An 11733-nucleotide genomic window follows, 5' to 3' on the forward strand; every position below is an offset into this window, starting at 1 on the left:
TGTATGTGTGGTGTGTATTATAACTATATATATATTGGAATGTTTGTTTAAATAAAAGTGTCATATATTTAATACTTCTAAATGTAATATGGATCTGAAACCTGTTTTCCCCCTATAGTTCCTCTAAAGCATTCGATTTTGCTGCAGCTGGATTACTTTCTTTAGGTTTGGATCTATCACTAGGTGGTGCCAGAAATAAGCACAGATAAGCTTCCTCTTCACACTCATGGTTGCTTTGTTGTTATTGTAAGGCATTGTGCAGTATAGGAAAAGTACATGTATAGACTATGGCAACAATCACAAAAGACGCCCATATCAGGGTTCACTTGAATAACTCCAGACTCAAAATACTGAGCCTTTCAATTGTTCAGTGGACATTTTGCAAAACCTCTTTCTTTGTCATAGCATGAACATGTTTTATTCAATTTTGGAAGAAAAAGGCATGAAGACAAGCTATGAATTTTAAACAACTTTGTGTGGAAACTAAGCCTTCCTGTTTTCTTGACACCTTAGACTGCAGTAAATGTTCTGTTTGTCTGTGTGACTGTATATGCACAGTTTGGTTTCTAATAAATATTATCCTAAACATAAATATACACAATTATTTCTAGAGTTCTCTTAGCAGTTCCATTACATTGTTGAGGACATGACAAGTCAAGAGATCTCCTTCTCAGACCAAAAAGGTCAGTTTCATGTTTTATTTTTTCCACATTTGGGGAAAAAAACAACAACAACGCAAGAAAATAAAAGAACAAAAGTTCTTCCCAAATATACTAATAAGCGTTCACGATATCAGAGTGCTGTTTTAAGTCAACATATGCAACAGGCAAGACCAAAGATGGTTTGAATTGCTTTATTTGATAGACCTATTGAAAGTGATTGTTTTTTTATCATTTTGTAATTATATGGACATTGAAAAGAAGGTCTAGATGTCGTCAGGAAACTATTTTTGTTTCTCAGACACGCTCTCAAACAAATTAGGACCCGATGGCGTCATGTTTCACGTGTGACGTCTGTGAATGTGATGCATGTGGATGTGGAGTAACTGTCCATGGTGCTGAAACCGCCGCAGCGTCGGGATGCGCGTTCCGGAGTCGCGAAGCATCAATGTGCGCATCTTTTGAGCTCGTATTTCTATACTTTCTATCCAGAGCAGACTCAAAACTGTGTCGGAATGCTGCCCAACGACACCTTCAAGAACCTGGAGGATGGTTTATATCTGTTAAACTCCTCTAGCAACGAGACGCATAACGGGGATTCTCACGGCAGCAGCGCGATCTTCATCTCCTTCATCTATTCCGTGGTGTGTCTGATTGGACTCTGTGGGAACTCGATGGTGATTTATGTGATCTTTAGGTATGCAAAGATGAAAACTGCGACGAACATCTACATTTTGAACTTGGCAATTGCGGATGAGTTACTCATGTTAAGTGTGCCCTTTTTGGTTACCTCTTCTTTACTTCACCACTGGCCCTTTGGTTCGCTTCTGTGTCGTTTGGTTTTAAGTGTTGATGCCATTAACATGTTCACCAGCATCTATTGTCTCACCGTGTTGAGTATTGATCGCTACATCTCCGTGGTGCATCCCATCAAAGCTGCCCGGTACCGGAGACCCACCATCGCCAAAATGGTCAACTTAGGGGTCTGGATGTTCTCCATCCTGGTCATCCTACCCATCATAATCTTCTCCACCACTGCACCCAACTCTGACGGATCGGTGGCTTGCAACATGCAGATGCCTGAGCCCGAGCGTCAGTGGATGGCTGTATTTGTGATATACGCCTTTCTGATGGGCTTTCTCTTTCCTGTCATTGCCATATGCATGTGCTACATCCTCATCATAGTGAAGATGCGGGTGGTCGCGTTGAAAGCGGGCTGGCAGCAGCGCAAAAAGTCCGAGAGGAAGATCACACTGATGGTGATGATGGTGGTGACAGTGTTTGTGATCTGCTGGATGCCTTTTCACATAGTGCAGCTGGTTAGCGTGTTCGTCCAGCAGCACAACGCCACTCTAAGTCAGCTGGCTGTGATTTTGGGATATGCCAACAGCTGTGCCAACCCCATCCTTTACGGATTCCTGTCGGACAACTTCAGACGCTCCTTCCAGAGGATTTTGTGCCTCCGATGGTGGGAAAACGCCACGGAGGAGCCCATAGATTACTATGCCACGGCTCTGAAGAGTCGAGGATACAGCGTGGATGACTTTCAGCCGGACAATCTGGAATCGGACAGCACGTACAGGAATGGCACATGCACATCCAGAACTACAACTATGTAGGACTTGATATTGCAGCATAAAACTTTCGTTATCTGTTGTCATTGCTGTATGTGTTTGTTTGCTGAGATGTGTTGGTTAGACTTTATAATAACTTTCATTATGGATTAATAGATCGTATAATGCTTAATCAGAAGTTAATGTGCATTCGACTAGTCACATTTGTTGCCTAAATATGAATGCGCATGAAATTTCTGTTAAACATTATATGAATTTTAAATAACTTATTAATGAAAGATATTAGAAAGTGTGTCGATATCGAAGTAATGTGTGACGTTAAAGGGTTAGTTCACCCAAAAATGAAAATGCTGCCATTAATTACTCACCCTCAAGTTTCACACATCTTCGGAACACAAATTAAGTTATTTTTGATGAAATACGAGATGTATATGACTCGTCCACAGACAGGAATATCATCAACACTTTCAAGGTGCAGAAAGGTACTAAAGACATCGTTAAAACAGTCTACGTGACTACAGTGGTTCAACCTTAATTTTATGAAGCGATGAAAATACTTTTTTGTGCGCAAAAACAAACAAAAGTAACGACTTTATTCAACAATATCTTCTCTTCTGTGTCATTCTCATTTGTTGTTTATGTCCAGCGCCTCTAGGTTCTGCGTCAGAATGAGTACCTCAGGGTTTATGAGTTAGCATTTTAGGACTTCCGGTTTCTTCGCCCCAAAGTCTATGGGTTTTTTGAATGGGTTTTTGCTAAATCGCCTGAAATAAGGTCTGTGGTTAACAAAGCCTCTAAATATTTTCATGTTTTGATCTATGACATAAAACACACTGGTTATAACCCGCTTGTGATTTTTTAAAACTTTTATTGTGTCTTAAAAACGCTAACAAATTGCTAAAAGGGACTACTTCCTTTGGTGGGAACTTTAGACATCATGACAAACAGGACATTTGGACAGCATTTCTCATGAAAAAGTGGATAAGTATTCATACACAGCACAGATCATAATCAGCGAGTATGTTTTTAAATAAAGTTGTTTTTAAATACAGTTTGAGGAAGCTTGGTGGTGGTGACGTTGATCCACAACCATGATGTGCTGTAGTCCGTTTATAGCCTACTGTTAGCTTTTTATATCTGACGACTTTATTTAGGGTTCAAAATGTATAAATGTTGTGTTAACTTGTAAAGATTATCTTGATAGACAAAACGTGTAAGTGCCATAACCCTTTGTTAAACACAGAGCTTATTTTCTGCGAATTTCCAAAAGTCTTTGGGAAAAATGCATAGGCTTTCAACCGCTAACTTCCGGGTTGGCCTACAAAATCACATCATCTATGAGGTACTCTATTGGCCGGCACCTGCGTCAACATCACATGAATGCGTCGTGCTGCTCATGTGATCAGCTTTGGCCAATACTGAGCCAGCATTCAGATGTAAACACGGAAGCCTTCGCTGTGCTTACTGCATCACCTGCACAAGGATAATGACAGGGAAGAGAAGAGATTGTTGAATAATATCATTATTTTTGTTTTGTTTTTGCTCAAAAATATTCTTGTCGCTTTATAAAATTAAGGTTGAACCACTGTAGTAACGTAATTAATGACAGAATTAATTATTTTTGGGATTAACTAACCCTTTAAGATTAAAAGAAAGAACAGAAAGAACAAAACAAAACAAAAAAGAAAAGAAATATCCACAGCCAAATATTTAATGTTATTTTTAAATAGAATAAAACGGGGGGAAATTTTTTCACTCTCAGTGTATTGTGCTAAAAACCTGATTTGTATTTTCTGAAAGATACTTGTGTTCGCAAAACAGGAACAAAAAAATGCTAGAGTTTTCTGTTTTTCTGTTTTGGTTCTGTGAAATTAAATGAAATCAGATCCGCTTCGCTTTGTCATGACTCTCAGCCAAATTACGTATGCAAATATATGAAAGAAAGAAGATCAATCAAAATACAGTATGTAAAAATGACGCCACCGCAGTCAGTGAAGTTTTGAGTGGCACAGTCAGTGTTGGTCAGTGAATGTTTTTCAACATTTAATGTTAATTTTTTTGTTACATAAGTGTTGTTACCAAAAAAAAATGAGTCTGAACTTTTTTATATGGCACAGGTTGAATTAATTGAAGAAATTCAATTCTATTTCAAGTGAAAGCGTTGTGTGAGAAGGTTTTGAAAGTTCATTAAATCTAAATGTTATGTGTTTGACTGTAAGCCTGATCCTGACAGATGAAGGTGAGATATCAATCTGATCTGAAGCCAGTGATAAACGTTTTCATTGACTGCTGTACTTCTGTGTTTGTGCCTCTGAAGGGAATATGTCTAATACAAGGCTGATCTATGGCTAATCCATTCATTTCACCCAGAATGTGTATATTTATTCATTTATACTTTTGAATTGTGAAATATTAACAAAAACTCTTACACAATCATATTTTATGCAAAAAGGTGATATACTTAAACATGTTTCGGTAACACTTTACAATACGGGTGCACTAATGTGCATTAATTCATGCTTAACTAATGCACAGATAATCATGTGTTAATGTATGACTCACTAAACCATTAATTAATGATTACTGCATCAGCAACTAATAAAGAGTCTATCTGATTAATAGATTAAGTAATATATGAATTGTTATTAATTAAATGTGTCATAATTTATTAATTCCTTAATAACATATTTTATTAACTAATAGTCTAAGTTAATGTGTTAATTACCACCATAATGGGTTGAAGCCATGTATTTCAACTTCAAATTATCTGCTTTAATTAATCATTAGCTAATGATTTGCAAATGCATCATTATGTTATGACTTTACTTGTTGAGGCACATGACTATTAGCTAATTAAGTAATATGTCATTATGGTTTTGACATCCACACTAAGCCATGGATTTCAATTTCCAACCATCTACAACCGTGATTCCACTGTACCAGATGAACTGCTGATTCAAAGGCAGAACACTGAGAACATGCAGCCAGGCACTGCTATTTCAAAACAACGTTTCAAGGCCAGACGAAGAGAATAGAAACCATTATAATCAGTAATAGTGATACTACACTGGATACAGGACGACGCTACATGACAAACAAAATGCTACTTCTGTTATGAAGGACAAATGGACTTGCAATGGTCTGTCACATGACTCGATAATGATCGTGTCCAGTTTAAACACAGTGTAACAGTGGTCAGTAGTTCAGATTCTGGTGTGCTGATATTTGTGTGCAGCCCAACCCATCCTTTAAACACGTTATCTGACATTATACTCACTGCATGTGCAACTGTCAAAACCTATTAATTACATATTACTTAACAATTAGTTAATAGTCATGTGCCTCAACAAGTAAAGTCATAACATAATGATACATTTTCAAATCATTAGTTAATGATTAAAGCAGACAACTGAAAGTTGAAGTATATGGCTTCAACCCATTGGGGTAGTTAACACATTAATTTACACTATTAGTTAATAAAATATGTTAAGAAATTAATACATTATGACACATTTAATTAATAACAATTCATTTATTACTTAATATATTAATCAGATAGACCAGGGGTCTCAAACTCAAATTGGCGGAGGGCCGTTGCTGTGATTGACACCTCATAGGAGGGCCATATTAACATTCAAGCGTAAGAAAGCGCAACATTTCAGAAAATTTACTTTCCTTTGCATTATTTCTCATTTACTTCAAATTTCATTAGGCCTACTAAAATATTTTTATACCTATACTATAAATATTGTATTTACCATACTAAATGTAAACAGCAGTGTCTCTCTCATTGTTACAGAGTGTAATATAATTATATAATACTATTACTAATATAATACTGCTAATATACTAATATAATACTATTAATTGCAATAGTCTGGTGCAACTTCTCACATCCAACAAGGTGCATGGAATAAAAAAATTAGTAATTTAGGAACAAAACCAGCAACACTTGTGGCGTGGAGGGGTCAGAAATAAACAAAAAACTGGAGCTATATATCAACTTTATTTTGCCAAAAAATAAAAATCTCTCATTGTTACATGCATTATTAGTTTTTAACATCTAGTGGAAGTATTTTCCCTTACTTTATGTTAGCTTAAATAACATTAAAATCTTGCACTGAACAATACTGTACTGAACAAATACAATCCCTGAATACATTTGTACACTTCTGTTTCTTGACAGACACCTGCAGCGCTTCTGCTCACACAGCTGAGACACATTTTATCAAGATGCCGTTTGAGCATCGGTAACGTTTAATAGTTGCATCGGACGCATTTCGGTGGTTTAAATCGACGCTCGTGACTTAAAGTCGAGTGCTTTTACCGTAATTTAAGCCGCGCACACACTTATTAGGCAAACGCGCTCATAATAGAAGCGATGAGGTTGAGAACGCAGCTCATGGTTGCATAGCAACGACAGACGCCACTGGAGCGAAAGCGCTTTGGAAAGGAGGAGAACGCGGCGCGGCCGCTTATGTGAATGCCCCCATAGAACGGCGACTTTTTCTTTGCATATCAGACAGGTAGCAGCTAGAGAATAATCATAATAATTTAGCGGCCGGATTATGTTTTATTTTTGAGATCAGTTGCGGGCCGGGTAGAGGGGGAGGGCGGGCCATAACTAGACTCTTTATTAGTTGCTGATGCAGTATTCATTAATTAATGGTTTAGTTCTTCATGAGTCATACATTAACACATGATTATCTGTGCATTAGTTAAGCATGAATTATTGCATATTAGTGCACCCGTATTGTAAAGTGTTACCCATGTTTCACCTTTTCAAAAATCTGAATTATTGTAGCCTATTTTCTTGTTCAAGTTGCACTCAATATTTTTTAAAAAATAATTATAAAATATATTTTAAATTATTTAAAAATACTTTTGCATGATGACAAAAAAATTAAAAAAAATGTGTGTGTGTGTGTGTGTGTGTATATATATATATATATATATATATATATCAAATATCAAAGTTGTCCTAAGAAGTTGTCCTAACAAGGTTTTAGGACAACTTTGATTAACTTTTTTGATTTGACAACATTTGACTACTATATATATATATATATATATATATATATATATATATATATATATATATATATATATATATATATTACACACACACATACACTGGGTGCTCATTTAAAGCTGCTGTAATTGATTTCACAGCCCCTAGCGGCACTAAACGGAATTGGAAATAGTAACTTGACTGAGCTGAACTCACACCAGAGGCACGCCAGGGGACGGATTCTTTTTTTTTTTTTTTTTTTTTTTTTTTTTGCCGTTTACAGGCAGTCACAGAAAACATGTGATCTCTCAGGACACCTATTTCAGTGATATCTATCAGGTAATAGAGACACTTACGTGTGGTATTCAAAAAAAAAAAGAAGACATCCATTTACAGCAGCTTAAACATCCGTCTTTATGTACAGTATATAACTCTTAAAAAGGTACATAAAACTTTCATGTTGTGAAACAACAGAAATATTTAATTAGAAAACAAATCCAATGACAGTTTTATCACAATATCTTCGGTAACACTTAAAAGTTTCCATTTGTTGACCTGACAAATACTTCTAAAGCATTTATTCATCGTGGTTAATGTTAATTTTAACATTTAAAATCCAAAGTTGTATTTGTTGAATTTTTTTCAATGAACCTGGGCTAACATGAACTAACAACAAATTTTTTATTAACTAACATTAACAAACCTATAAATACTGGAACAAATGTATTGCTCATCTTTAGTTCAAGTTAGTTAACACGTTAACTAATGTTACTAATAGGACCTCATTGTAAAGTGTTACCACATCTTCTACAGTTCTAACATCTCCACATAGGTACTAAATATCAGCAAAGAAAGAGTAAACAATACGCTTCTCGATCTAATTACATACGATTTGGCCTAGATAGGATTTTCAAAACCACATCGGCATAAAGACCCTGATTTCAACCATGAGAGTAAAACAGACAAATGACAAATGAAATTCAAAGGCAGTAATAATTACACAGCGCTCCTGTGACTCTAGACCTCACACTCGAAAGTTCTGAGAGAAGAATATCATCCAGTAAGCACCCTCTGTAGTCTGGATGTGTCACATTGAATTATCTCTCACATTTGCACAGTCTCTCCCAGTTAGGTTTCCTCTTTTTCATTCACTTTCTCCATGGAGCTGGATCCATTCAGAGCCACAGCCTCCGCCTTCCTCTGGGCCAGATTTCTGGACCTCCTCCTTAGGCAGCCTTTCACGATGGCCGCTACGATCACCAGCAGAACGATGAAAATCAGCAGCGCTATAATCGCAGGTACTATGATATTTGAAACGTCTCCAGCGCTCTCTTCAATGTGTACATCTGTATCATTCATTCTGACATCATCAGGCAGAGACGTAGGTTTAGTTAGCACAGATTTGCCTGTGTTAACGTTTGGTTTAACAGGGGTAAGATCAGTGGTGGGTGGCTTTGATCCATCACATGGTTTGGATTCTTCACATTTGTTTACAACCACACAGTTTCCGGACGAGTCTCTCCTGTAGCCTTTTTTGCACTCCTGGCAGAGTTGCGATATATTCATGTTTTCGTTGCCGACCACAGTCCAAACTAGATCTTTTGAGCATGTCAAAGTGAAATTGGCACCAGAACTGCAAACAATTTCACATGTGAACGGATCATTGAATTGCTGGAATATGTCATGTGTGCCAGATATGTTTGGTCGAGGGCACTTCGCCTCAACGTTTCGTTTGCAAATGAAAGGATGTTTCTGTGTGCAGCTGGAATCCATAAACCCACTGCTTGTTACACCAGAGGCACCATATTCCACTGAAAGCAGCCCACAACGAGCGCTTGTGCAAGTTTGTGAAGGCTCTGTCTTCCACTTAGTAACGTCAGACTGAATGGTGTTGTCCACCGTCCATTTGAATCCTTTAAGAGGCAAATCTGGTTGAACACAGGTACCTATATCCTTCTTTAGTCCAATCCAGAATGAATTGGCAGTTTTGTTATTCTTGTCCCAGATTGTTTTCAGAATCTTTTCCATTTCCTCTGCATTCGGAATGTTGGTCAGGAAACTTCCAGGTAGGCAATCATTCTCAGCATCTATGAATGAGCGTTTGTTCAAATGAACAGTGTAGGATGATTCAGGCAAGCAACATGCCATGTTGAGAAAGCTCAGAAGATATAATCCTGTCCAGAATTCCATGTCTAGCTCTCCCTGTGCTCTGCCTGAATGCTTGCTGGCTGGAACTAAATGACAATGTCTGCTTTTTTCCCTGGCTTTCTTAGCTGCCCCCGTGAGGTCCTCCCAAGACAACAAGCACAGGAAGTCTGTTCAGCCTTGATACAGCCATTTACTTCCTCTTGGGTGGTGGTGCTGCCGAAGCAAAACAATCGCAACTATGAACAAAATCGGTTGCTGGTGAAACTAAAGCTTCCATAATACTCAATCCCACTGCCAAACTCCCACAGCAGAGTGATAGATGAGCTCAGACCAACAGGAAAAATCTATGTTCCTTGGCACAAGTCTGATAAACCGTTCATTCATCCACACCCATCACCATCCTGAGGGTTTTCGGTTTCAATACCTTGGAAACATCTTTGCTGTTTGTGCCACATAAAGATAAGTTTAACATTGGACAAGGACTTTTCCCATTTGTTTTACTTGTTTATTGTGTCTGAAACAGGATCCTTTAACAAAACAAAAAAAAACAAAAAATTCCCGGAAGCATTGCTCATTGCATTAGGGAATGCTCTTTACAGTAGTACTATACCTTTGTTTACATGTCACACTCAACACTTTCATATTCAAATGTGTGTTGATTGACCTCAGCGTGTGTTTTCATGGGCTCACATGGGACTAATGCTGTGTTGAATGTCCCATGACTAATACTGTATTATTCTGTCCTTCTAACAAGCCGCTTCATGAGAGACCAGCAGATGCTTCCTGGAGGAAATGTCAATGAATAGCAGGAAGTGAGGTTGCAGGAGCACTTGATTTTCTGTTACCAGTATTCCAAGACAGAGCAAAGAACAAGAAGTTGAAATAAAGGTGATACAGGTGTTTTGGGGGGGCCAATGAGATATGAGAAGGGGCCAAGCACCACAGAGGCAGAATGAGAAGCTAAAAATCAAGGCAGGGAGCATCAGACCAACAGCAAAAATGAGTAAAATCATTTTAAGCAAAATTGTTGAAAGCTCATAAATCACTTGTAATGTGGCATAATTGATTATTACTTTTTACCAATACATTTTACTAAAATGTCAAATCGTTTCAGAGATACAGCCTCAGATGCAGTTTGCCGGTTTTGTCTATTGACACTAAATCCATAATTATTTTCCATCATGGGCTGAAGATGATCTATTATAATAATTTTTATTATAATAGGCATGCTGCACCAAATCTAAAGAGACCAGTCTCGTGATTTTTGGTCAAAACTGTTCAAAAGTTATAAGCAAAAGTTAGAAAAAGTAGTTTTTTTAAGAAAATCTAAATGGCGGACAGGAAGTTTGACTGACTATGGCAAAATTGGTATCTATGTTCTCGGCATGACTCTATCAAGTTTTCCATGGTGGAAAGTGGCATTGGCTTGTTCACACACAGAATGCGTTTTTGCTTTGAAAAACGCAAAACACGGGCAGGAATGGGGAAAAAATGCAAGGTCTCGAGACACATTTTTTAACAGTTGAACTGATTATAACTTGAGCACCGCGTTTTTAGAATGGCGTGCCATGCGTGAAACGCTGCGAAAGACGCGAGTGCAACGTTCACACACATCTGTCCATGTGTTTACATAGAAAAACAATGGAAAAGTAACACATTCAAGTGGAAAAATGTGTTCTGTGTGAACGGCCCCATAGGGAGCCAAGGAGTTATTAGCATAAATGTGAGTGCAAATTTGGACAGTTGGTGGCGCTAGATGGATCGAGTTATAGACTCCAAAATTGCTGTGGTTAATGATGAGACTGTCCGCTATCTGTGTGCCAAATTTCTCAACTTTTTACCATACCATGGGCTGTCATAGATTCAAGAGTGGAATAATAATAATAATAACACTAACAGATACAATAGGAGCCTATGCACCTTCTGTGCTTGGCCCATTTAAATAATAACAATAATTTATCTCAATAATAATAATAATAATAATAAAACTAAAATTATACATTTATATACAGTACAGTCCAAAAGTTTGGAACCATTAAGATTTTTAATGTTTTTAAAAGAAGTTTTGTCTGTTCACCAAGGCTACATTTATTTAATTAAAAATACAGTAAAAAACAGTAATATTGTGAAATATTATTACAATTTAAAATAACTGTTTTCTATTTGAATATATTTCATTAAGTAATTTATTCCTGTGATGGCAAAGCTGAATTTTCAGCATCATTACTCCAGTCTTCAGTGTCACATGATCCTTCAGAAATCATTCTAATATGCTGATCTGCTGCTCAAGAAACATTTAATGTGTACAATTGTACAAAATATTTGTGTACATTATTTTTTT

General features: G+C 37.1%; 2 protein-coding genes across 2 annotated transcripts; one reads left to right on the top strand and one right to left on the bottom strand.

Moving 5' to 3' along the window:
• Positions 1-780: 780 nt before the first annotated feature.
• Positions 781-2672, top strand: sstr1a (somatostatin receptor 1a). The gene has a single exon (XM_048190287.1). It carries the CDS (start codon positions 1052-1054, stop codon positions 2276-2278), a length of 1227 nt encoding a protein of 408 aa, XP_048046244.1. The 5' UTR covers positions 781-1051; the 3' UTR covers positions 2279-2672.
• Positions 2673-7633: 4961 nt separating this feature from the next.
• clec14a (C-type lectin domain containing 14A) lies at positions 7634-9785 on the bottom strand. Its single transcript, XM_048190958.1, has one exon. The coding sequence runs from the start codon at positions 9432-9434 to the stop codon at positions 8373-8375; it is 1062 nt and encodes a 353-aa protein (XP_048046915.1). The 5' UTR covers positions 9435-9785; the 3' UTR covers positions 7634-8372.
• Positions 9786-11733: the final 1948 nt, after the last annotated feature.

Source organism: Megalobrama amblycephala, linkage group LG5 (assembly GCF_018812025.1).
Source record: "Megalobrama amblycephala isolate DHTTF-2021 linkage group LG5, ASM1881202v1, whole genome shotgun sequence".
NCBI lineage: Eukaryota > Metazoa > Chordata > Actinopteri > Cypriniformes > Xenocyprididae > Megalobrama > Megalobrama amblycephala.

Excerpts from the sequence above, each read along its gene's own strand:
- sstr1a (XM_048190287.1), top strand. The coding sequence starts at position 1,052 with ATGGTGCTGAAACCGCCGCAGCGTCGGGATGCGCGTTCCGGAGTCGCG.
- clec14a (XM_048190958.1), bottom strand. The coding sequence starts at position 9,434 with ATGGAATTCTGGACAGGATTATATCTTCTGAGCTTTCTCAACATGGCA.